The sequence below is a fragment of the Zingiber officinale genome, chromosome 2A, assembly GCF_018446385.1.
Source record: "Zingiber officinale cultivar Zhangliang chromosome 2A, Zo_v1.1, whole genome shotgun sequence".
In the NCBI taxonomy this organism is placed as follows: Eukaryota; Viridiplantae; Streptophyta; class Magnoliopsida; order Zingiberales; family Zingiberaceae; genus Zingiber; species Zingiber officinale.
Genome location: NC_055988.1, coordinates 147,154,106 through 147,180,537, shown reverse-complemented (window position 1 = coordinate 147,180,537; position 26,432 = coordinate 147,154,106). Strand labels below are relative to the sequence as shown.

At 34.5% G+C, this 26,432-nt stretch overlaps 1 protein-coding gene across 7 annotated transcripts; it reads right to left on the bottom strand.

Moving 5' to 3' along the window:
* Nucleotides 1-14: 14 nt before the first annotated feature.
* On the bottom strand, nucleotides 15-20,097 carry LOC122042567 (nuclear pore complex protein NUP1-like). Of its 7 annotated transcripts, none has more exons than XM_042602739.1 (11): nucleotides 19,716-20,097; nucleotides 15,454-15,503; nucleotides 11,881-11,999; nucleotides 11,226-11,361; nucleotides 10,732-11,016; nucleotides 10,523-10,600; nucleotides 4,171-4,552; nucleotides 3,851-4,071; nucleotides 3,330-3,736; nucleotides 1,540-2,908; nucleotides 15-1,335 (listed from the first exon to the last, which is right to left on the bottom strand). In XM_042602739.1, the coding sequence occupies exons 1-11, from the start codon at nucleotides 19,942-19,944 to the stop codon at nucleotides 991-993; spliced, it is 3,621 nt and encodes a 1,206-aa protein (XP_042458673.1). In that variant the 5' UTR covers nucleotides 19,945-20,097; the 3' UTR covers nucleotides 15-990. The 7 variants fall into 7 exon arrangements, 5 of the variants coding, with proteins under 5 accessions (XP_042458673.1, XP_042458672.1, XP_042458674.1 ...); XR_006129298.1 differs by having other exon boundaries at nucleotides 17-692; nucleotides 767-2,908; XR_006129299.1 differs by having other exon boundaries at nucleotides 17-692; nucleotides 773-2,908.
* Nucleotides 20,098-26,432: the final 6,335 nt, after the last annotated feature.

Genomic DNA, 26,432 nt, shown 5'->3' with positions numbered 1-26,432 from the left:
TTCATTCAGGTCAAAGAATCCAGAGGCAATCAAGTGGTCAATTCAATAAACTACTACTGGACTAACCTTGAAAGAGTGTTCAATATCAAATAGTATAATCTAAAGAACCCGCTCAGGATTTACATTCAAAACTTCCTGAGGCAAGTTTCTAAACTTCATGATATTATCAAGGAATTGAGATAGATTTCTCCAAAATCAAGGTCATACAAAAAGAATATCTTCACCTCAATTTGGAGGAGCTAAGATCAATTATCAAAATGCATTGTATCGTTTGAAGATGTTTTAAGCTGTTACAATTGTCGCAGTTTCACCTAAGATTTAGGTTCAGTTTAAACAACTTACAATGCAACAATTTGTTTACCTAGAAGCTCAAGATGAGAGTGGTACTCCCTCCCTCTCTTCGACAGGAAGGAGAACCTGATTCTTTATGCCTTCTTTGTGTTCGTGTCAAGCAAACAGAAAATTCTCCTGCTTTCTTTGTGCTCATGGGTCAAGCAAACAGCAAAATCACTTTTTTTTTTCGTAGTTCTTCGCCTCCAGTTTGTGCCATTCCACTGAAGGAAACACAGCCTCTGGGACACATGCCCATTCTTTTGTTTTTTGGCATTAGAGCAATCATCTCGCAATATCGTTCGGGACATCATGTCTTGTTTGACACTTTCTGACCCGCCGTGAAAAGAATGGTAGGCACCCTACTTTGTCACAATTAATTAGATTCAGCATAAAAAAAAGGGGAAAAAAAATCTATTTTACACCCAAAGCAGACCAGTACAAGAATTTGTTCGCAATGGTGTTCCTCAGGAATGGACCAAAATTTGGACGTAAATCCAAGACATAAAACTGCCAAGGCAAGTTAGCAACGATCTGATTTCCAGCAATGCTCAAGGCATCACAAAAATCTTGCCTCTTGCCCTTTCACCACCTGCACAAGAGAGCAAAAACAAGACCTGCTCAGACCAAGCCATTCAGCTGCATCTTCGTGTTTCTATGCTATTTTTTCCGCATCTTGTCTTTTCTAACCCTTATTATTCGGCGGCTGGATTTGTCAACACCACCACCACCACTGCCAAAGGCAAAGCTTCCTCCTTGAGGGAACTCCACACTGCCAGATGGTTGAAATTTTGGAGGAACTGGAGACGGGAAATTCTGTTGACCAGCAAACTGAGAGACTGGTGAAGCAGGTTGAACTGCCGGCACACTGAACACTGGTCCAGCTGGTGAAGTTCCTGGCTGGCCCAAATGTTGAAACATACTATCCGCTAACTGGTTATTGTCTCCAGTTTCCTCAATACTCATCGCATTGTCCCCAGCTGTGCTGGTACCAGCTGCTGAATTCTGCAAGCCAAATGTGGGATGTCTAGAAAAGACTGATGAAGTACTAGCAGCAGAACTAAAAGAAGATGCCAAATTGGAAGACGAATTAAATATAAATGGTGTGGAAAATGGAAATCCAGAATTTTGAGAAGATGCACTAGAAACAAAAAGACCAGAAGTAGGCAACGTTGGCGGTTTAGAATTCAAACCAAACAAATTAGAGACCGTTGCCAAAGGAAAGGTAGTAGCAGCAGCAGCAGTACAGGGACTGGAAAAAACAGCATCCATGGGAAAAGATGAACTTGAGATGAAAGGATTGCAAACTGTTCCAAAAAATGAGCTGCCCAAACTCGATGAGGAAGAAATGTCCATTCCCATAGTTGAAGAGGGGATGAACGACTGGGGCTGACTCGTCAAGCTACTAGAAATAAGTGAGGTTCCACTTTGAACTTGAGTTGGAGGAGTTCGACCAAATCCAGTAACAATAACACCTGGGAAGGACTGTTGGCTGTCATCCAGTATCGAAGAGCCAGTGTCTCTGGGTTTAGAAATAAAACTGAAAAGGTTGTTGCTTGGACCAGATATTGTTGTAGGTGCAACAGTTGGTTGGCTTCCACTAGCATGCAGAAACAGACTTGATGCAAGAGATGAAGTGATTGCAAAGCTTGAAATACTGGGTGCTGCAGAAACAGCACAACCATCAGCTCTGTGTCCAGATGTTGACTGGACTTGACTCGCTAAACTGTCATAGCTTCCACTTTCAACTTGAGTTGAAAGATTTCCAGCAAACCCAGGGGGAGTAGCAAGAGGAGAGGTTTTGCCACCATTGTGCAGATCCGATAAGGCTAGATTATCAAATTTTGTTGAACTGAAATTAAACTTATGGTCACTTGCACCTAATAAAGTAGGTGAAAAAGCAGATTGGCTCCCTCGAGCACTAGGAAACAGACTTGATACAGCAGCAGAACTGTTTCCCATGCTTGGGCCTGTGGATGTTGCCATATCAAATCCACTGTTAACTTTGTTCCCATATGTTAATTGGAACAGACTTGCTGAGGTAGAATTTTGTGAGGTTGGACTTTCAACTTGAGTTGCACGAGTTCCACCAAATCCAGTAACATTAACACTAGACAAGCTGTTGGCACTGTTGTCCTGATACAATGAATCTAACTTATTAGACTTGGATGAAATGAAATTAAGATTATTGCTTCCATCTGATAATGTTTTTGCAGCTAGTGAAGATGGGTTTCTACTATCTGGAGGCAGACTTGATGCAGCAGTAGAACCGACTGCAGAATTGGGAAGACTAGTTGCTGCTAAAACAGAGCCACTGTCAGTGCCTGGAAACTGAGACACAGCAGCTGATGCAGAGGATTTGCTTCCAAAATTAAAAAGTGTAGTGTTATCATGACTGGAACTATTTGAATTCACAGGTGATTCATTGTGAGGCTTTCCTTCCAAATTTGTATCATTGACTACATTCAATGGTTGAGATGCCAAAGTGGAAGAAATGATCAAGGATGTAGATCCAAAGTCGAGTGTAGGAATGGTGGAAAATATTCCTGCTACATATGACGTTGAATTATTGCTTAACCTGGCAGCAAAGAAAGTTGTGCTATCAATCATTTCATAAACTGCCACAAGTAGAATAGCAGACAATGGGTAAAGACAAATTCAGTGAAACCACAAGAAAAGCCTCCATAGTGAGAAACACCAAAAAATATTTTAGCTTATAAATACACAGTACATGAAACAAAGGCAAAAAATTTAGCAAATTAACTTGTGCATATCTTGTCTATACAAGTACTTCCCTGACTTTACTGATCGATACTAAGAATTTAGTCCATTAGGCCTTAATGCCCAACCATTTGCTTGCTTCACTTTCTTTAAGAAACAAAAAAGGGAATAAAGGAAGGCATTTGGGGATAGAAACCTATATATTGTTCAAAGAATTAACAATTACAATTTGCCACTAGCAATAATTACATAACCAAAAAACATAAATAGTTCCATACCTTGTGCCATTTTCTAGCATAGAAGCGTGAGAATTGTCCTTTGTCGTAGGTAAAGAAAATAAAGCTCTTTTAGCTCCCATGGAGGCTGAGGTAAATGAAGGAGTCATACCATGTTCTTTTTGTGTCACAAGCTTCTGAACTAAAGGTCTTGGCATAGTAGGTGTTGGCGGTGGTTGAGAAGTTAAGGAAGAAGGCATAGAGGGAAAAGTAAAACCCTTGCTATACTTGGCAACAGAATCAATGGAAGGCTTCAGATCAGATGCCTTAGAGAATACAGATGTTGAAGGAAAGTTTGCAAGCACAGTTGGAGGAGATCCCTCAGTTCTTGTTGATGGGATAGCTTTATGCTGAGAAATATTCGACTCATCTTCATGCTTGAGTTGAGATGAAGGATCCATCACTTTATCCTGAACAACAAAATGATGAAAAAACCTTAAATACAAATGGAAGGATTAAAAAACACCAATTAGATACGGAAACACATTACAACATTTTCAGCCATGACAGAAGAACTGCAATACCTCAGATTCTCTTTTCTGAAAAGATGGCTTGTGATTCCCAGAAATTGCTTTGCAATTTGAGATTCCAGCATCAACAGCATTATTACCGTGTATGGTAGCAGCACCAGGTACTAAATTAATATCATTGGTTGCATTTATAGATTTGACTCCTGAAGAAGTTGATGCGTCCTCCTCAAGCACTCCAACCCCTTCTTGATTATGAGATAAAGAATTGATAAAACCTGCAATAAGACAAACAAAAGTAGCTTTATATGCTTTTGAATTGTAAGAGAAGATCAGTGAGAGGCTGAGAGCCTGGCATTTTGAAAATGAATGAATACCATCAGCAATTGTTACATCAAGGGGATTATCCTCTAGTTTGGGTGATTTTCTCTTTGGTGAAGGTGCTAACTCATGTAGGTGTTGGAAGATTTGGTTTTCCATCTTAGTTGATTGAGCTAAAGCTGGGGCAATATCACAGCTGGATCTTTTCTTAAAAATACTTTCCTCATGTCCATCTAAACAATTAAGCCTTTGATTTGGTGATGGATTATCTTGAAAATCTTTTTTGAATACAGTTGAGGTACAAAGCTCAACATTTCCAGGAAGAACTGAATGGATGATTCTTTTTGAAGAATTCAGACCGAGCTTTTGACGAACTCTTCGTATGGGACAAGTTGATCGAAATTTATCGTACAATGTTGAATTTCTTCGTTTCAACACCTACAGAGAAGGAGATCGTTTGAGCTTTTAAGTGATCACACATTATATACAAAATTTAATGAACTAACATTCTGCTCATGCAATCCTAATAAAAACAAAATAATAATAAAAAAATCACAACAAGTGTCCCAAGTTACAAGACACAATATATGTCCTTTCCTGTAGCTAGGGTTGCAAATGTACGGGACATTAGTGAATAAGCTTGGTGTTTGAGTCGATAAAGCTCGTTTATATTACTTCAATAATAAAAAAATTATATAAAATAAACAAGCTTCAACACTAGTAAGCTTGGCTCGTTAATGTTCATAAATAAAGTTCATGAAAATTTCATGAACAAATTTAAATAAATGTTTAACCTAATTTATAAGAGCACTAATCTTGTTAGTTAAGGGCAGCCCGGTGCACGAAGCTCCCGCCATGCGGGGTCCCGGGGAAGGATCCATTGTACGCAGCCTTACCCTACTTTTTGCAAGAGGCTGTTTCCAGGATTCGAACCCGTGACCTTTTTGGTCACATGACAACAACTTTACCGTTGCGCCAAGGCTCCCCTTCACTAATCTTGTTAGTTGAGCTCAATAAAATAACTCGATCTCGATAGGATTTTTAATAAACAAGTTCAATAAGTAAATAAACAAACTTGAACACAACTAGGCTCGGCTCGTTTACACCCCGGATTGTAGTAGTGTAGAAGCCATTATCAATCTTTCATAATATGGTGAAAATGTAGATAGGAAAGTTTTAACATGTACAGGCTCAAGCTAGACAAATTAAAAGTTGCTAGTTAATTAGGTTAAAGAGATTTCTTGTACAAGTTATTTTGAAGACTAATATCCAATAGAAGCAATCTTGAATTACATTAACGCTAGAGTCTAGTGATGGAAAGGAGAGTAAAAGTCTTAGAATTTGATATAAATCCAAAACAAGCCAAAGCTTTTTGGAATTGGGGAAAAAACAAAAACCTAACCTTAACAGATTTTTCATAAGAAAAGACAGACCCAATCAGGAACATATTTGAAGTTCTTTTTGGGTCTACCCTCCAAATTAGTAGGATTTTGAGCATCATTCTTCATGGATTTCTATTTTAACTATCTAATCATATATTTATTTTCATCAATTTTGAATATTAAAGTCAAAGGTCTAATCTTTATCCACTCAAAAATTTCAAGAAACACACCATGCAAAACTAAACCTAAAAAATATCAATATCTAGGTTGATTGAGTCTCTAGGTTGTGGGTTGGTCAAGGCTAATCATTCTTTTGTCAGTTGAGAACACTTGTCTTTAATCTTTGCATTTGTAAATTATATACAACTATATAAGTTCTACTCTGAATAACTTTACCCCATAGCTCATAACCTAACCCATCTCTCTAACGCTCCCTTCCCTCTCGAATGCAGGGCAGTCTCTTCATAAGTGAGTGCCAAAGCAACACCACTAAACCCCAATCCAATTTTTTGACAGGTCACCCCTCCCAACTTTCTACAACATGATAGTTGGATAGAACCAATGTGGATGAGTATTAACTTTCTAGTATACTACAATAGAAAGAGATATTTCATTGATTTATTGATGCAATTGCAAAATATTATATTACATCTTACATAAATAGCTTAATAGATAATGCAGTTCAAAAGATATATAGAGTATAGAGTGTGGTTGGCCTTAAACAAAGATGCCAGCTTTAACAAGATCAAAGAGTTGTAGGACCAACAACATCCAATATGGTTCTGGTCTTCTGGATATCATATGCAACATGTATATTGATTTGATGATGACAAATATTGATAATCTTGGTATACTGAAAAGAATAGTGAAAAAAGCGTAACCATTAACAAAGTTCTACTAGAATTATCATTGGATTTATAAACTAATGATTATTGACAAAAAGATTCCATAATCCGGAGTAATTAGGTTTACAACTCACTTTCTTATGTTAAAGTCATCTAAAAAAAATGACAGCTTGAAGGTCATATTCACTTGTGAGGATAGGAAAGTATCACAATACTTTAGCACCACTAAGGGCAGCGAGACACTAAAATTTATTCTATATGTTAATTTTAGGACTACATTCTTGAGATTCTTATAGAAATAGTGTTCTTGCATAATATTGTTTGCAAGGTTGCTATCGACAAGAAACCACAAATGGGCAATGTCTACTACTTAATTCATGGAAATCAAAATGTACTTATATTGTCAAACAATTATTAACGTTATGATGATATAATCAATGGAAGGTGAGACAACCAAATGGGAAAAGATATTTTTTGCTAAGTACGTAAATTTTTCAATAATAAAAAATTACAATATCAAATATTAATGATTATATATGTTTTATTATTTTATGTTATTATTTTAATCCAAAATATCTATATCGATATAAATAATGCATTAATAGTGTCTCGCAAAACTAGAGGTGCAAAGGAATCGAGCCTGTTCGCAAGCTTTTCGAGCGGGCTCAAAGAATATTTGATTAGTATTCGAAATTACTGAATTCAAACCGAACTCGAACATGTTCAATAATTTTTTCGAGTCATATTCAAACCCACAATATTTTATTCAATTGTTCACAAGTCACTCGTGAACTGAATTCAAACCGGATTTTGTTTATTTTTACACAATTTCAGTTTAAATATACTCAAATTAAGGTTCGAATAACTAAAGCTCAACTTAAATTTAGGTCATTTCGAGCTATAGTTTGATTCTACTCAAATCAAGGTTCAAACCACTCCAACCAAACTCAAGCCAAAAATCATTTGTATTTTCAAGCTTTGAATCGAATCTGAATCAAATATATTTTTCAAGCTCGAACTCTAATATCATATTTTCATACAAAATAATATTATCAGCATGCACCACGGTACTCTATCTTAAATGTGTCCCGTAAGTTCGACAAACAACATGCACCACGATACTCTATCCTGCAAGTTCGTCCATAGTCCATGATTAGTGTAAAAAGATAAAGACTTAGAGCTAATGTAACCCTCTTCACTTTGGTCGTTACATCCTTATGCATATCCTTAATTAGTTCAATATATGTTACGCTAACACCTCTCTTTTCTAGAATTTTCCATATAATTTCTCTTGGGACTCTTTTTCTAAGTCAATGAATATTATATGTAGATCTTGATTTTGCTCATGATACTTTTCAATTAATTGTCTAAAAAGATGTATAATTTTTATTGTTGACCATCTAGGCATGAACTCAAATTAATTTCGATCACTGTGCTCTCCTTAATCTTTTTGCTATGACTCTTTTCCAAAGTTTCATAGTATGACTCAGTATAATCCCCCTATAGTTTGTACAATTTTATAGATCTACCTTATTTTTATATAAGGGAATTAGAATACTTATCCTCTATTGATTAGGTTTTTTTTATTTTCAATATCATGTTAAATAATTTTGTAAGTCATTCAATACATTGTTTCCCTATGCACTTCCATACCTCTATAGGAATATCTAGTTACTTGTTTATTTTGCATTCCATTTAAAATTTGTTCTACTTTTAAAATTTGAATTTTACGATAAAAATTTTAATTTGTATACTCATTTGACCTACTTAAATTATCTAAGTTAAGTTGGTCACCTAAACATTCATTAAAAGGTGATGAAAATACTCTACCACCGTTCTTTTATTTCTCCATCATTTACTGGTACCCTATTGTATTCATTTTTAATAGATATTATTTGGATAAGATCTCTTGTCTTCCTTTTTCTCACTTAGTTGTTATATAAATGTCTCTTTCCCCTTTTTTTAATCCAATTGTCGATATAACCGTTCAAAAGTTTCATTTTTTTGCTTCATTCACTACTTTCTTAGCCTCTTTCTTGGCTATTGTATATTTTTTAAAAAAATTTCTTGTTTTACAAATATATAATTCGTTTTTCCTTCACTTTCTTCTATACTTTCTCATTCCACCACCAAGATTCCTTAGTTGGTGGTGCATGCCCCTTTGACTCATCGAGTACAATCTTAACTACTATTTTCAACTTTGATACTATTTTATCTTATATCGTATTAGAATCACCGTATATTTCACCTACTGCTTGTACTTCTACCTTCTCCTTAAATATGCTTTGCTTCCCATTTTTTAACTTCCAACACTTAATTCTAAGAATTGTGTATATTTTTCTTTTACTGAGATTATGTTTGAGACGAATATCCAACACTACTAACTTATATTGGATAGTTATGCTTTCTCTATGGATGATCTTGTCATCATTACAAATCTTTCTATCCCTCTTCCTAACTATAAGAAAGTCAATTTACGATTTATCATTCTCACTTTTGAACGTGATGAAGTGTTTTCTCTTTTCTTAAAAAATGTATTAGCTAGTATAAGGTCATATGCTATTAAAAAATTCAATATAGTTTTCCCTTCTTCATTCTTGTTCCAAACCCATAACCCTCATGCACCCTCTCATATTTCTCATTTTTCACTCCAACATACTCAATTAGATCGTCTCCTATTAAAATTATTTTATTTTACAGAGTGTTTTGTAATACTTCATCTAGGTCATCTCAAAACCTTGATTTGGTATTTTCATATAATCCTACTTGAGATGCATATATGCTAATTACGTTCATAGTTTCGTTCACCAACTATAGTTATAATTCTATCCCCTCTGTAACTACTCTTACAACGTCATCTTTTAACGAATTATCTACAACAATACTCACTCCATTTCTTGTTTGTATCATAACTTAAAACCCGAGTTCTCTATCATCTTTATCTTCTCGCCTACCCATTTTGTCTCTTGCACACACAAAATACTAATTTTTCTCTTAATAATTGTATCTACTACCTCCATTACTTTATCAGTGAGGGTTCCTATATTCTATGTTCTAAATCTTAGACTATTAATTTTCCTATAATATTTGTTCTTATCAAACCTATGGTGTAAAAACTCTTGTCTATTTAACATTACACCCAAGTTCTCATGGAAATGTAGAGGTCATTGCCGATACGCCTGCAACACGAACTCTTGCATATTTAAGATTACACCCGACTTCTGAAGATATAACGGTCCCTACAACGCGTTCCTTCCCAAGAACAACCTAGCATTAGCACAAAATTTAATGGATTCATTCATTGAATATTTACCTTAGTTTAACGTCGGCTGGCAATCTAACGCAACCATCCTCTTTTATCCAGGCTTGAAACCGGCCATGACCGGGTTAATTTGTCATGGACCGGACTAATAATAAAAGATATTCAAAAAATTTCATAGTGTGACTTAGCAATTTAATCACTTTACCATTAAGAAACATTGACTTCAGCTTTATTCATATAAAAAACAATTTATTTGTTCCCTAAAGTTTCTTCAAAACCATTTGATCTAATATCAGAACTATCATTCATAGACTTGCCATAATTTTTAATCTGCAAAGTTAGATGTTTCATAAAGTGCTATTAAATAATCTGCAACATTTATTTCTCTTGATTGTTTCATCTACACCTTTGTCTTCCAAACATCTAATATAACCTAAATCACAGATTTTTTTTGTTTTTCTTTCTAATTTTAGAAATCCTGTGGATATCATTTTTTTTCAGTTCTTAGCTTTAAATGACATGGAAATTCCATAAGTTTTAAACTTTATTATAGTCTACTTTTGCACAAAATTAGCTACTTTATACAATATCTAAAATGTGAATTGTTTAACTTTGTTGAATAATTGGCAATTAGGTGAGATAAAGGACCTGGCAAAGTGCTTTAGCAATCCTACCTACCAGAGAATTAATGTAGAACAATGTGAAAAGCTAAATGTTTTTTAGATATTTATCATGAAAATACCATCATCATCATTCAACAGCAACAAATAGCCTGTTTAGCCTAACAATTTAGGGTCAGTTAGATGGATCTAACACGGCATTAAATTGGATATAAGGCTACACAGTAGCAATGGCCTTAGTTACAACAATACACATCATCACAAAACAAAAAGTAACAGACTTAAGACCAGTAAATTACCTGTCCCACATTTTGATTGGTGCCTGATGTCTTAAGAGACAAGGACCCAACATAACCATCTTTGGAAGATCCCTCACCCTAAATGGCAGAAAAACTAAATTAGCAGAGAACAATAATCCCCAGAAATATTCAGGAGAGGGGATTTCATATGAAAAAAAAAATCATTTCTCTATATCCAGACACATTATGCAGGCAGGAGCATCACAAACCTTAACATAAGAAGACCCTGCCATTTTATAGATTCCAGATGTTCGAACAGATCCTGGAGTGAAATACTTATTTTCAGGAATCTCAGCAGATACATGAGATAGAATGGGAGGCTTTTGACCATTAAGGCTGAACTTTTTTGCTGAATTTGAATTACTTTGCACTTGTTTATTCTCATGAAACATATGGTTCTGCAAATTTTGATGCAAAGGAGATGCATTTGAGATCTTGAAGCGCATATATTCTCTTGCAAGTTCGACTGATGGAACAGTATGATCATCAGGAATCTATAAAATGTACAAGCAATGTTAGGAAGATAAAGGATAACATAGAGGAGATTGCAGGTCAATTCTCTGGACAATGTTAGGTTATTCCTGGCATTATCTATTTTCACAGGAGTATATACTAAATCCAAAGAAATATATGAGTTATCACTGAAATCAGATGAAATGAATGATAATGTTTTTTTGAAGAATAAGATAGCTAAAGAACTCACAGATTCCTGGTGAGATATTGTTGCTCGCAGAGGAACAACTACGTCATCATTTTTCATGCCACTTGCTCCAGATTTCTTCGAATCTGAATCAACAATTCTTGACTGCAGTATACTTATCAAATGCTCACATTGAGCTCTGTTAAAAGACAAAAAGGATTGGTATTAGGAATAAAAGGAGTTAAAAAAAACAAAACTTAAATAGCCAAACAAAAGCTTTAGATGCATATGATCAATTTCTTGAGTCTGGTTCATTCTTCCAAACTGAAGTCAAATAATAGGAAAACATGACAAGGGCACGTAGATGTAAGGGAAAAAAATGCAGGTAACTGATCCAGTGGATGACATGGAAATCAACTCTACTAGATGCATGCATAGGTAGCTGGTGAAGAACATTCCCACACAAAGTTATGAAGATTAGGATTAAAGATACAAGAATTAACAAAGAAGCCTCTAAGTTGTAATTAAAGGATGATGTGAAATGGCAACCAAAGAATCTTCCTCTCTACAACCATAGCAACTTTATAATCAGAAGGATAAAAACTGTGTTGATACAGAATGAAGGAATCCAAGAAGCTCAACCTTACTAATAACTCTAGTATTGAGGTGTTCCAGATGACAATGAATTTCAAGGAGAAGAACGGCGTAAGGTACTTGCCTTGTGAAGCTTTTCTGCTTAATAAATTGTTCAAATTCCAAAATTGTATTGTCTGCAGGATTATTTGCTGCAATGTTTTGGTTGTTGATTTTATTTTCTGGTAGTTCACCTGAGAGCTCCTGCATGGCAAACAAGTATTCACAAATAAGGACCTTGAAATGTGTTACTGAATTATCGAGTTATAAACATCAGGTTCATCATATACAGTGTCAAGTCTTTTTATTAGTATCCTTTCAAATCCATGCATGGAGATTGGGTAAAAATACCACTATGTGACGCACCAGGTTCCAAATCACAGAAACAATCTGACTTGGAGAAATAAAGCATCATAGACCAACCCCAATAGTCCTACCTTGACACTTGGTAGGACTTAAGGAGCACATGAGGTTGCAGTTTGGTATGAGTATTAAATTGTTCACAAATTCATCAAACTTCTTACTTATTGGACAATTTCTGACTATGCATTGCGCATCCCGACATGATAATATCCCACACGTCAACCATTAAAATTAGTCCAAAAATTTAATTTATAGGCTTATGGCAACAATAATTGCACATTTTATATCTTCCCAATAATGCCAGTGAAGATTCAAGTAAAACAACTTTAGAAATTTGCTGACAAGAGGATTCTGATTGAAGATAATATTACTAATTTGTGAACTATGCCATATGCTCAAAACAATACTACCACTCAAATGTGATTATCTTACTCCTGTTTACCAGAGACCAAGTACTACCAAATTGTAAACTTAGTGTTTTAAAAAGTAATGCAGGAGATGATCAAAAGTATATAATTGGTAAAAGTACATTGAATATAGCATACGTGGTCCCAAATTATTGTTTCTTCATAGACAAGGTCAAGTAATCTATGCAATCCGCATATACAAGCCTAAAAAATTTTGAGGATGTGCTACATTCCAATTTCCAAGCAATTTGAGTCAAATCAAATCAAACAAAACCCCCAATAACTACTTGCATCAGGTCCTCCATAGTGTTTTTCCCCTCCTAGAGAGGAAGTTTAAAATTTAGAGCATAAGTTTAGAGTTAGTTTTAAGCTGCATATGGTAAGGCTTTATCATCTTAAAAATTAATTGAGAAGACTAGGATCTTAAGTTGTTTTATAAAAAAGACCCTATATACCCTCTTCTAAGTTAACTTTTCGATTTTAATAAACCTCTTCTTAATTGTGAGATTTCTTTGTGTGAAATTTTTCTTTGTATGAAATAGTTATCCCTATATGTGGTATTAGTTTTGATATGAAAGCTCTCTGCAAGTTTTATTAATTCTAGTGTTATATCAAATGGTATCAAAGGCAAAGGCTGAAAGAAATTATAATGATTATTAAAAAGTTCACATATTAAATTAGAAACATTTAAGCCTCGATCATTATATGTTAACTCAATTCTTCAGGAATCAAAATAAGATAGAAAGAAAATCAATACTCAGTAAGGCCAAGGGAAGATAATGAAAAAAAAAAATGTTCAACAAAGTTAGAAACAACATCAGAAGAAAGATATTAACAACTTACCTAGAATGGAGTTAAGTACTCCAGTTCCTTTGGTGGGGAGAATGATGTATCTAAATTTTCAGGCTTAATTTTAGAATTAGTTTTGTTCCAGAGTTTCAAAATTTTAAAGTTGATTTAAGTTTTCATAAGTTTGATATATTAGGGTAAGTTAGAACTTATCTTTTGAATATCATTTTTATAAAAAAAAACAATAATTGAAAAATAAAACATCCCCGATTAAACTACTACCGCATCAAAAGATACTCTTAATAAATAAACAATAGTAAACCTTGACACCTAAAGTAGGACAATATCATATCAACTAACAAGGATTATAAAGTAATGCAATAAACATAATGCATAATCACAATGCAAAAATATGTAGATGATAAATAAAATTAATGATGGTATTATTTGGGTGAATTACAAATAAATAAGTTAGAAATTATGATAGAGATTTTGAGTTTTTTTATGAATGGATGAAACATATGAAATTTGTGAGAAAAACTTATTTAGTGTAAGAAATTTAAATTTACCATCTAAATAAGAAAAAGTAAAATTTGAAAGAGCATACGCTTATACCAAGATGATCGATGTTGAATTGCCACAAGATTTGGCTGTGATCAATGGATTGGCGGGGCAAATCTCCTTTGTAACTTTACCAGATTCAATAAATTGAATCGCCACAAGTTGCAAAATTGTGTCCACCACGAATGCTTGTTGTCTGATCGCGGAATCATGACAGGCTTGCCATGATTTCACGACCGCTTGGCAGCACACTCGCGGCTGAGAATGCTTGCAGTCTAGATAGTCGCGAGCTACTGAAGTTTTTTTTTCCCAAGGTGAGATTTTTTTCGGTTTGGTCCAGTTCAAGTTGGAATAACAGATGTAATAAGAGGGAGGATATTTCAATAAAAAAAGTCTCTTAGGTAAATATGGAAGTTACATGTGCATATTGAGTATTTTTATAAGTGCGTCGTATGGTAAATTGCCAAAGATATAAAACTTTGACACCTAAATTGGACAATTACCAAAATCAATCGAGACTCAAAAATTCAAATTCAAATTCAAATTAATTCCTAGCATCACCTACGTGCGGTTGCCACAATGATGCAATCGACACTGAAGGACGATGAAGCATCAAAGTGGATGGAGATGTTGACACTTTTCATTCACAAATGCCAAAAAGGGTGATGACGCTAAAGTGCGGGTCGGTGATGTGATGCCTCAAATAGGAGCGTCGATAGGAGAACCTAGCTTGCACAACGATGTATGTTGTATGGGATGACAGATATACAAATAGCCTCCTATATATTATACATGTACTGTAAATCCTCAACAAAGCAAATGAGCTACACTGGTTTAATCAAAACCAATGCATTATCTGTTACACATCTGAATTTGTAATCAACCTTGCTCACGTGCAAACCAACTAACAATCCTTGTGTTCTCTCCCGAAACTCAAATCTTCCTAATGTTGACTCCTCCTAAGTCCTCAAATAATCATGATTACCATATGTTGAGCACTTTAAGACTTGTTTTTTTCTCTAATAAAGTTCCATAAAAACATAAAGATTACACTAGGCATTTTGCTTGTGTACTAATTGTTAAAAAAAAAGTGTCAAAACTCATTGGTATTTACTTGTAACAAACTGAAAAAGAGGACAATTCATGTGTAATCCAAGGATGGAGGCCTTAGCATGAGAAAAGCTCAAAATGATGCTATTGCATACATGGGCCTCAATCAGCGACACTTTGTTTAGTGTTGTTTATGATCAACTTAATACCACAAAATTAGTCTCATTCCATTATCATAAGCTACTTTCAATGAAGAAAAATCTTCAGAAATTCAGTGAATTTAACATAAAACAATTCTTAGTCATAGCAACAAAAAAAAATCACTTAGTCAATGAATTTATTATAAAGAAGTAAACAATTATCATCATTGTTATTTAATAAGTTTGCATTTCTAATTACTAAAATATTTCTTATCTAATGGTTGTAACATAAGAACCTTGTGAACTTGGGAAAGCATTCAGTTGAAAACTAGACTTTTTGCTACATACATGAGAAATTGCTCCAGTAACTTGTGCAGATTGAGACAAAGAGGTCCCACCTGCATATGCAATCCAAAGGTTATATATGACTACTAATTGAAATAAATATTTTGTGGAAACAATCACACCTAAGGAAAGACTCATTTTCAATTTTAACTACTGAAAAAGGTCAATGAAGCAACCAATCCTATCAAGAAACTGGTAAAGCTTTAGTGCAAGTGAGACGTTCACAAACTGCCACAAGTAGCAATGAAAAACCTGTTTTCTAAATGCATCATACAAGATATAAACTCCCCAATAAAAAAGCAGCCAAAGGATACCACCCGTGTTTTATGGAAACAAAAATCTTAAAATTGTGTTACAAGAAAATCAGCGCACCCTTCTAATGTTTGAAAAGAAGTTATGACAGCCCTAGCCAAATTTATAGAACATAGGACTTGGGCTGAATAATATACAAACGGAGCAATTCAAGCTTTCCTTTGTTCAGGTTCAGCTTCAACTATTATCAAGCTAGAATGTGATTCAATTATAAATTCATGTTTAAATTTGACTTATCTAAGTTTCACCAAGCTCATGTAAACTCGAGACTGGCTTATTTACAAGTAAAGCACACTCAACTTGACTGATTATGTTAGAACTGCAAAGCTTCAATTACAATCAAATGGAAGTTTCACCAAGTCCATGAAAGGCTCAAGGCTGACTGGTTTACAACTAGAGCTCACTCAACTTGATTAATTATGTACCAATTAAGAAACTTGAACTAGAATCAAATGTAATTATAACCAACAACTTTAACAATCTATCAGTTGGATGACAATGAGATAGTTAATTATTGAATTGAACCTCTTCAAATTGTAAAGGCAATAGGTATAGTGTACTGCAAGAAAAAGGTAGCAAAAAAATACAGCAGCTTAAACAATATTAACTAGAGTGTAGATGTCAATGATTCCAACTTATCAAGAAGCACAGAGAGACAAGAGGTCCTAAAGAATCACGGAGATTAGTAGGATATGGTACTCAAGAGGAAAAAACCTAAGGGAGAAAGATAAAATAAGATAGATAATTTAGAAAGGGAGGAACGTTGTTTGCTCAAAAAAAAAAAAACAGGAAGGAAGAAATTTTGAAATTGACGAACGGTGATTTTACCTTTGTCATTTTCCTCTTGCTGCTCCCTTCAGTCACCATGGGTCAAAACACCCACTGAATGGACAGATGCAGCAATGGCAGACAGACCATATGTGGCAGAAGATCATTGAGTGATGATAGCAAAGCATGGTCAACCAACATGTAAAAGAGGGAAGTGATGGGAAGACAGTAAATTTACAAGAGGAGAGAAAGAAGTGGAGTTTATTTCCAATTTCATGAAAAAGATTTGGGAAGAAAGCTAGGATGTTTTGTTTTCCCCTACCTTTCAATTCTTCCTCAACTTTCTCTCCAAAATAGATAGTGCTGAAGAAGTTTTCATGTGTAATTGGAGGGAACTAATGGGCAAAAAATTAAGACTTGGTCTCACAATTGCAACGTTGATGTAAGCCTTAACATGCAAAATAATAGTGATTGCATGGGATCTTCAGCCACATATAGTATTTGTAACCTCAGAGCACAGAAACACTATCATGGTCTATATTACTTGAACTCAGATACAAACATTAAACACACAGGTATGGATCTAAACATAAAACATATGATTTTCTCAAAGTTGAGACTTGAGACACAAGGATTCGTCAATAAAGAGTCCAATTTTATGATAGGGGTACAAGGATAAGACAATAATATAGCTAAAACAAATATATTAACTAAATATATTTAATGATTTCTTAATGAATGAATTAAAAGATGAGATATATACATATATGTATGTATTATAATTCAATATATTAACAATAAATAAATAAATATTTAATTTTGTAATAAAACTATAATTTAAGTTATAAAATATATAACTTATATACACAAATTTAAGTTATATAAGTTATATTTAAGTTATAAGATATAATTTAAGTTGTGCTATATTAGTGTTACATCATATAACATAAGACTTTTTATTATAAGTTATCAGTCATAAGAAATATTATGTTATATTATGATTCAAAATATTATATAATATCAATTATAAATTAAAATATATCTTATATTGTATATTGTATAACCTTAATTTTACACTAACCTTCTTCATCATATTTCATGATTCTCATTCCTCGCCCTTCTTGCCCTTCCTGGCCTGTGCAACAACACCACCCACCATAAGCGAAGTTGCAGCTAGACTCTCTTTCTTGCACAAATTTGCCTAAGACACGAGCCTGCTTACAAAGCTTCTCCCCAGTGCGATGCTAGCTACCTGCAAGGAGTTAAGTTTCCTCGTTTGTGTCTTCTTCTTTCTCCCACTTTTTGTTTCTTCCTCAACAATTTCAACTCATAAGCTCGTTTTTATACCCATACTAGTATCGTGTAGTGTTGACATCAGTAAGGCAGGGAGTAACAATGAGTTTGAGTGACAGAGGTCATGGTAAGGAAATTGCCCAATCATGGGTTGTAACATCAAAGGTGCCCAATTGCCACCAAGAAAACTAGATTTGAAATAATAGCATGCAACATTGTACTAAGTTGCTCACTTGCAGGACTTTGTTGAAAACAATTTTCTCATATTGTACTTATAGAGAGACTCGACGAGTTTCCAAAATCGAGCATTCAACAATCCTAGCACCTTGGAATTACCAACGTAAAATTTCAAAAATGGCCCTCATGAGTAATGGTCCATGCATTCACTCCAAATCTGTTTTTGAGAACCTACTCACAGATTGCTTGTGCCTAGTATCTCAAGCAAGCATATAAGTCATTGTGGTGATGTAGAGAAATTGTATAAGGTATTGAGGTTTGCACTTTGCACACACATCTGAGCCATGCAGTGGAATCTCACAAAATAACACTTGTCAACTTCTAGTTGGGGATCCTTAAGGCATTCAAAGCTTGTTAAGAAGAACACAAGAGAAGAGGGCAAACAAAGTATAAGGAACCAAAAAATGAAATATCATTTTTTTTCCTTATCCTATTTATCTTGAGAGGAGCCTTAGCGCAACGGTAAAATTGCTTCGTTTGACCACAAAGCGCAATGGTAAAGTTGCTCCATGTGACCTTATGGTCACGGGTTCGAGTCACGAAAGCAGCCTCTTGCAATGCAAGATAAGACAGTGTGCAATAGACCTAATGTAGGTGACCCTTCCCCAGGACCCACATTAACGGGAGCTTCATGTATCGGACTACCCTTTTATACTATTTATCTCCTCTTACTTCCAATTTATCCACCAACGTAAATAAGTTGTCAACGCTATGACCACATATTGCATGAAAAGATTAACTCCCTTGCTGACAGGAATGGGTAATCTATTTATGTAGTCAATAAATTGATAGGCATTTGACATTGGACCAAGACAATATTCATGCTAAATTTAATAAGGGGTCATAGTTGATACAGACAAGGTATAATAGTTTGCATCTCAAACTATGTGGATGTACATAAACATCTAAAAGCTTCTCGACGCCTAAACATGGTAAAGAACCATATTATTTTGAAGAAAAACATTACTTTGAGAAACAAAAAAAAATGAAATATGCAGGCAAAATATAACCATAATGGCTTCCTGAAACTTTTCAAAAGGTTGCACCGAGTCCAAAGAAAACAATGAAATTTATACCATGTTGACAAAAAATAGTTAGCTTTGAAGACAAACATATGATAATATCCGCATAGATAATCAATAGTTGCCTAAACAAACCGTGCATCTTTAAACAAATGGATTTGCATTACTATATGAACTAAATAACAAATTAACTTCGTAAGCAAATTCTCAATAATTAAGCTAGAGGGAATTTCAAGATTGATTGTCATCAAGGAAGATACTAAGGTAAAGCAATCAACTGAACTCATGGAATCAAAAAATAAGTAAACAAGGCATCCGGCTGCAGATAAGCAAGCTAATCTCCAAAGATTGAAGCTCAATATACGCATTTAGACACACAAAAGAAAAAAGAAAAAAGAAAAAGAGAGAGAGAGAGAGACTCATACTTAAGTGTGTAATTCACCAATGACTAGATGTTAGTTAAACCCCTAACCACGGTCACACCAATCGATCAGAAAATAATACGATTTTTTAATAAATTCACAATAAACAAAGAAGGGAGCCAAAACCCTAGGGAAAAATCCCAAAAAAAGCAATCCCAGACTCAAGAACTGGAATGGGAAAATTCCAAGAAGACAGATTCAGGTCTCCAACCTATAACTGGAACTCCCTGGACCGGCCTCGCAGAAAGACGTTTGGGCAACACCGAGGAGAAGAGTCTGGACACGCTATTGACGAGCCTCCCCAGCCAGCTTCCCTCCTCGGGATCCCTGATGCCGGAGACGGAGGTCGCCGGTCGGTCGTATGGCGTTTTCGCCACCTTACGGAGCGGCTTCCGGCGAAGCTTCCCTCCGATCCCGCCCCCGTATGGCCGCATCTCCATTAGGGAAAAGCACAATGGAAGGGCGAGGAGGGCGACGGCAAAGATACGAAGGAAACGAACAATTGGGGTTTCAATTCAATCGCAGTGGAAACAAGGGAGCAGTGAGAGCGGGAGCAGTTAGAGCGAAAGACCTGGGGAGTCGAAATAAAAACAGGCGGAGATGAAATCCACCGATTAGACGCATAAAATTTTAGAATTATATGCGAGCATGACGGATGAATTCTTTAATTAATTAATATATTAGATTATTTTAGAGGAATGGGAATAAAAAAAATCTATTTTATTTTATTTTTACCTTTGTAAAATAGAGGATTGAAAAAAAGGTAAAAATTAAAAAGCAAAAAAGAAATCTTAATTATTAGAATTATAACAAGATTATATTTTTTAAAACAAAATAAAATAATATCTCAATATATTTTTATTTTAAAAATATCAATTATTATTATAACAACTACAAAATAATTGTTATAACGTATTAAAATAAATTGTTTCGAATTTATCAAAAATATTATACATAGAATTTTTTTATATTAAAGAAATTATTAATTTGATCAAAATTATTAAACTTGAATTATTATAAATGGATTCCCACATTTCTAATCAAGCTTAAAAATTGTAAACTAAATTGATTAAGAATTTTTTAAATATAAAATTGTATTTATGTATAATATTTTTTATTATATAAATATAGTAGAGAGCTATGTTGACTATTTTATTTTTTAAAAAAATGTGACCTTTTAAAATGATAATCATTTTTCCCAAAAGATAAAAAATGATTAATTGTTTACGACCCTATCAAAACTTTATATTTGGATGTTTATTAAGGGGTGCATTAGATCTTCTAATCGATAATTAAGAAATTTAAATTTTGAATCTTAATTTTGGCACATTATTAAGGATTTTTCTGTCGTAAAAGTGGGTCTAAGAATATTAATTATTTTAATAAATCTTCATTAATATTTTTTAATTTCTCTGGTTGCCAGTAAACAATTTTAATGGAGCTGGATTAATCATCTTTACAAATAGCATTTTTTGTTTAAATCTCATTACCGTGTATGGGGTATTTTTTTTTTGAATGAGATAAAATATTTAGGACGATAGTTGTTGGAGTATGTAAGAGTCTAGATACTTAAAAAAAAATTCTAATTGATTTGGAACTACGTGGATCTCTGAAAATTGTTGCCCGACGGCCTCTACAACCTCATCTCACTCACAAAAACCCTTGTCTCATCTTTAATGCAACTGAGAACTTAGAATTATAATTCAAATTTACCGTACAAAATAATAAACTATACCTTGTTATGGTCGAATTTGAAGGAGGAACAAAATATTGGATGGAGGAAGTTGTCTTTTGTCGTCGTGAGAAGGTTACGATCACAAATACTTCTCGATGATTCCATAAGTCAAATCTCACAGCCTTGGATGTTCTTCTTCCTTTCGTTCTTCCACACCCCTCTCGTGAACCACCTTTGGGCACACCCTTTATAATGGGAATTATCCCAAAGGTAAAAGGGACTTGTTTCCCTTAAGAAAGTGGGCAACGTGGGCAAGTCCACATTCCCATTTCCTACATCTCCCACTCGTCCAAGGAAAATCACTAATACTAGTTCATCCAAGTAAATCACTAAGACCAGTCAGTCACAAAGACTAAATAAGTCACATAGACTATATAAGAGTTTAGTCACAAAGACAATATCAGAACATTCAATCCATACTTAGAGAAAATGATTCGTGTGATAGCAAGCATACTGAGTGATAGATGCTAAGAAAATTGTTACACTTTACATATTCGGGCTTTGAGCAATCAATGCTAACAAAGTTGTTACACTTTATTTAGTCGTTCTTCCAAATAAATCAGAGACATTCTCATAATAGCACATAACCTTTCTGTCATGGTGGCACATAGCCTTTCTCCAGGATACATCTAATCTCCTAGTGGCACACAATCATTATCTTGGAGATATTCATGTCTTGCTATTTACCTAGATTAAATAATTTTTATTTACAATATGAATATCTTTAATCTCTTATAATGACTATTATATCAAGAGCATGTTCCATATTCAATATTCACAATCATTTCTATACATAACAGAAATGGATCGATCAATGAATAATATCTAAAGATGTAAATCTATTCAATCTTCCTTTTTAGCTAGAATCTATTCATTCTAATCAGTCGCTTTCCTAGTTATATTTCATAAACTGAATCATCCATAGTCAAGTAAATAGCTAAATAGTCACTAAGAACACAACTAAGTTTAACTTATAATCTCCAAAGTCTCACATAGTAGAGAAACATAGATCCATTCTCTTACTACCTTTATTGTCGCAATAGCACATATGGTATAAATCACATGCTACGATATTATTCTCTTTATTAAAAAAAACACATGTTTTCCTCAAATTTAATATCGTATAGATTTTGATTAGACATACCTAATGTGTAACCCTAAATTCAACATATGAATTCCAATCTGGCTTTCAACAGGTTTAGTAAATGGTGGGTTCATTTACTTCGATCATTATTAACACATAAATGATCTCAACTTGACACAGTTATTAAGGCAACCTTAACTTATGGATCTGTCTTTGTTCACAGCTACATAAGTTATCCCATTAATAACGGTCTTACCTCTATTTGTACTCAGCAAACATAGATAATTGTCCATGTGAGTAGACCAATCTCAACCTGCCAACATGCTCATCGAGATCTTATATGAATGTAACGAAATCATATACACTGAATAAATTATGGCAAATTATACAATCAAATCACAATATCTGATTGTACTTATAATGTTGTTACATTCTACGAACTCCTAAAGACTTTACATATTATTTAAATGACTTTTTTTTCATTGGCTTAGTAAAAAGATCTACAAACATAGCACATGTAGAGACATACTCAAGAATTACTTTTCTTTTAGCCACAATATCACTATAAAGTTATATTTTATAATTATATGCTTACCTTTGCTACGATATTTATGATCCTTGAAAAAAGTTATTGCAGCTTGACTATCACAGTAGGCAGCTACTGAACTCCCACTATCCTCAGCAATTTTCAGATAGATGCTTCAGGAATCTTCTCAACCAGATTGCTTCTTGCACAGTCACTGAATATATGGCCGTTGAATATGCTACATATTCAGCTTCTATAGTTGACAAAACTACACAAGCTTGTTTCTTGCTGTTTCATGAGATGGTGCCACCATTCAGTAAGAACGCATAGTATGATGTGGATTTCCTATCATCCAGGTCCCTAGCCCAATCTACATCTGAATAACCTTTCAGACTCATATCTGATTCTTGAAAATACAGACAATAATTTGTTGTCACCTTCAGATATATGAATATCCTTTTTACCGTCTTCCAATGTCTCGGTCCTGGGTTTGACTAGAAGTGACTCACTAAGCCAACATCATAGTTGATATCATGATGTGTACACAACATAGTATACATTAAACTACCAATAGCAATGACATATGATTTTTTATTCATTTTAGCTATTTTCTTTGGAGTTTTGAGGCACATACTTTTGCTCAAAACAATACATTTCACAATAGGTGTATGTTTTATGTTGTAATTAGACATGCTGAAATGATATAACATCTTATTGATATAAGACTCTTGTGATATACCCAAAAGTCTTTTAGGACGATCTCTAATGATCTTCACCCCTAATATGCACTCAGCTTCTCCCATATCCGTTGTATCAAATTGTGATGACAATACTTCTTAACTTCATTCACATATCCAATATCATTTCCAACTATCAGCAATATCATCAACATATAATGATAAAATGACATACTTTCCTTTTCCCCTTTTCAGGAAAACACAATGATCTTCATTGATAATCTCAAAACCATAAAATAAAATAACTTCGTTAAATTTTATGTTCCATTATCTTAACGCTTGTTTTAACCCATATATAGACTTTTTAAGTCAACATACTTTCTCCTCTTGGCGTTCAGCAATGAAATATTCTGTCTGAACCATATAGATTTTCTCGTTAAGCTCACCGTTAAGGAAAGCGATTTTTATATTCACTTAATATAATTCTAAGTCATAATATGTCACAAAAGCCAAAATAACTCGTATTGATACAAATTTTACTACGGGAGAAAATGTCTCTTCAAAGTCGATACCCTTAATTTGGGTATATCTTTTTGCAACTAAACGAGTTTTATATCTGTTAATCGATTCATCAACTTTCCTCTTTATTTTGAGAATCCACTTATTCCCAATAGCTTTTCGGCCCGGAGAAAGATCGACTAAGTTCTAAATATGATTTTTTATCATAGACTCCATCTCTTCAACCATTGCAGCTTTCCATTTTTTCTCTAAGTCTATATCCCAATGCTTCCTCAATAGATTGAGGTTCATCATCGTCAACTGGAAGTGTTATCAATGCCTCATTCTTAATATCAAACCTCTTCTTAGGTTTGATCTTACAAACACTTCTTCGTAAGTTATGATATTGAGAAGTCAACTCATGACTTGACGTATTACTCTCACTTGGTTGGTTAGACTCAGGTATCCCTTTTGATACTTTTCTTGTTGATAATATCTTATCCTCCTCAAATAGAAGAACTCTTTTATCAACATCACTTTTGGTTGGGAACTCTATTTTGAGAAAAGTCACATCTCTTGAATCTATTTCAGAGATGTTCCATCTAATTGCTCACCTATAAAAACATAACCTTTGGAGGTTTTATGGTATCTGATAAAGATACATTTCTTACCCCCTAGATCCCAGTTTTCCATACTTGTGAGAACTATCATGAATATAAGCAACTGACTCCCAAGGTCTCAGATTACTTAAATATAATTTTTTGTCTGTCCAATGTTCATATGGGGTAGATGAAATTGATTTTAAATGCACTTTGTTAAGTATATAAGCGGCAGTTAATAATGCATCTCTCCAATAGGATATTTCGTTAAATTTCAGGAGCATACAGGATATCATGTAGAAACAAAACACTACCACAACGAAAGTTGAGTTTGTAAGTGTTGACTCATTTGACTTCAACTCTTGCATTGTTTCTTACATAGATTCATTTGTTGCCAGCTGATACCCGACGGTACTCTACAAATGTAACTCGCTCCTCACCTACATGGTTGGTTGCTTCCGAATCTATGATCAACCAAGGATAAGAATTAGTTAACAACACTGAGCTAACAGCAAAATAATCAGGAAAAGAAAACACATTTGGATTTACTTTTTTTCGGCTCAGTGCACTCCCGAGCGAAGTGACCCTTCTTGTCGCAGTTAAAGCAAGTCAACTTACTTTTGGGTATCTTTCCAGTCTTCTATTCTATCTTCTTAATTGGGCCTTGTCCCACAGTAGTAGTTTCTTTCTTCTTTCCCTTCCCTTTTTTGAACCATTTCTTTTTCATAGATTCAGATGATCCAACAAAACCGACAGTCACATAGGCTAGTCTAAAAATCCTTGCGGATTCAACTCTCTCCGCCTCCAATTCTACACGACGTGAGACATCAATGAAAGTCTTGATACTCTCACTATGAGTCAAGGTCTGCCTCATGGTCTCCCAAGAATCTGGAAGGGAATGAATAACTGCTTGAACATGTTGTTCATCGGGCAACTTATGACCGACAATTTTAAGCTCCCGAATCATGTTTGACATCTCCCTGATGTGTTGAACCATTGAAACATTCGGACGCTTCTTGTAGCTGTCAAATTTAATCGTCAACTGTCAAAGCTTGCTCAGACTCACTCCACTGTATTTTTCTTTAAGGGCTACCCAAACTGCATGAGCTAAAAGATATGACTCATACTCAAAAGCTAGATCATCTACCATTGAACTAATCAATATGTCCTTTGTAGTGAAGTCATTTTTCTTCCATATCTTATAAGCATCAAGATATCGTCTGTTCTGTGCAGTGAGACCATCTACAGGTTCTACCATAACCTGATTTACAACCTCCAATACTTCTTGTTCCTTAAGTACATAATGTTAGGATCTCTTCGTACGGCTAGAGAGGGGGGGTGTGAATAGCCGACCCCAAATCGCTCGTTTCTTCCTACAATTCGTTAGCGCAGCGGAAAAATAAACTAGAAACGAAAGGAAGAATATCAAACCTTAACACAGCGATGTACGAGGTTCGGAGATGATGCTCCTACTCCTCGGCGTGTCCGTAAGGTGGACGAACCCAATCAATCCGTCGGTGGATGAGTCCCCGGAAAATCGGCTAATAAAAACTCCTTCTGGGTGGAGAAACCTCGCCACACTTGTTTGCAACAACAAACAGGAGTACAAGTACAAAGAATAAGCAAGAAATACAATAAGAATACACAAGCACTCTACCAATCTTGCTTTTTCGTCGACTGGAGTCCGGATGAAGCAGCAGCTTCAAAAACCCTAACAGCAGCAGCTGTTCCAGTCGGGGAAGCTCACGCGAAGCTTTCGGAAGGAACTCAACAGAGCTCTTATCGCAGCCCACAAATCTTCAGCAGAAG

Excerpts from the sequence above, each read along its gene's own strand:
- LOC122042567 (XM_042602738.1), bottom strand. The coding sequence starts at position 19,944 with ATGGAGATGCGGCCATACGGGGGCGGGATCGGAGGGAAGCTTCGCCGG. Across the intron at positions 15,504-19,715 it reads CCAGGGAGTTCCAGTTATAG|GTGGGACCTCTTTGTCTCAA; the intron begins GTTGGAGACCTG and ends TTGCATATGCAG. Across the intron at positions 3,737-3,850 it reads TTCAGAAAAGAGAATCTGAG|GATAAAGTGATGGATCCTTC; the intron begins GTATTGCAGTTC and ends TTTGTTGTTCAG.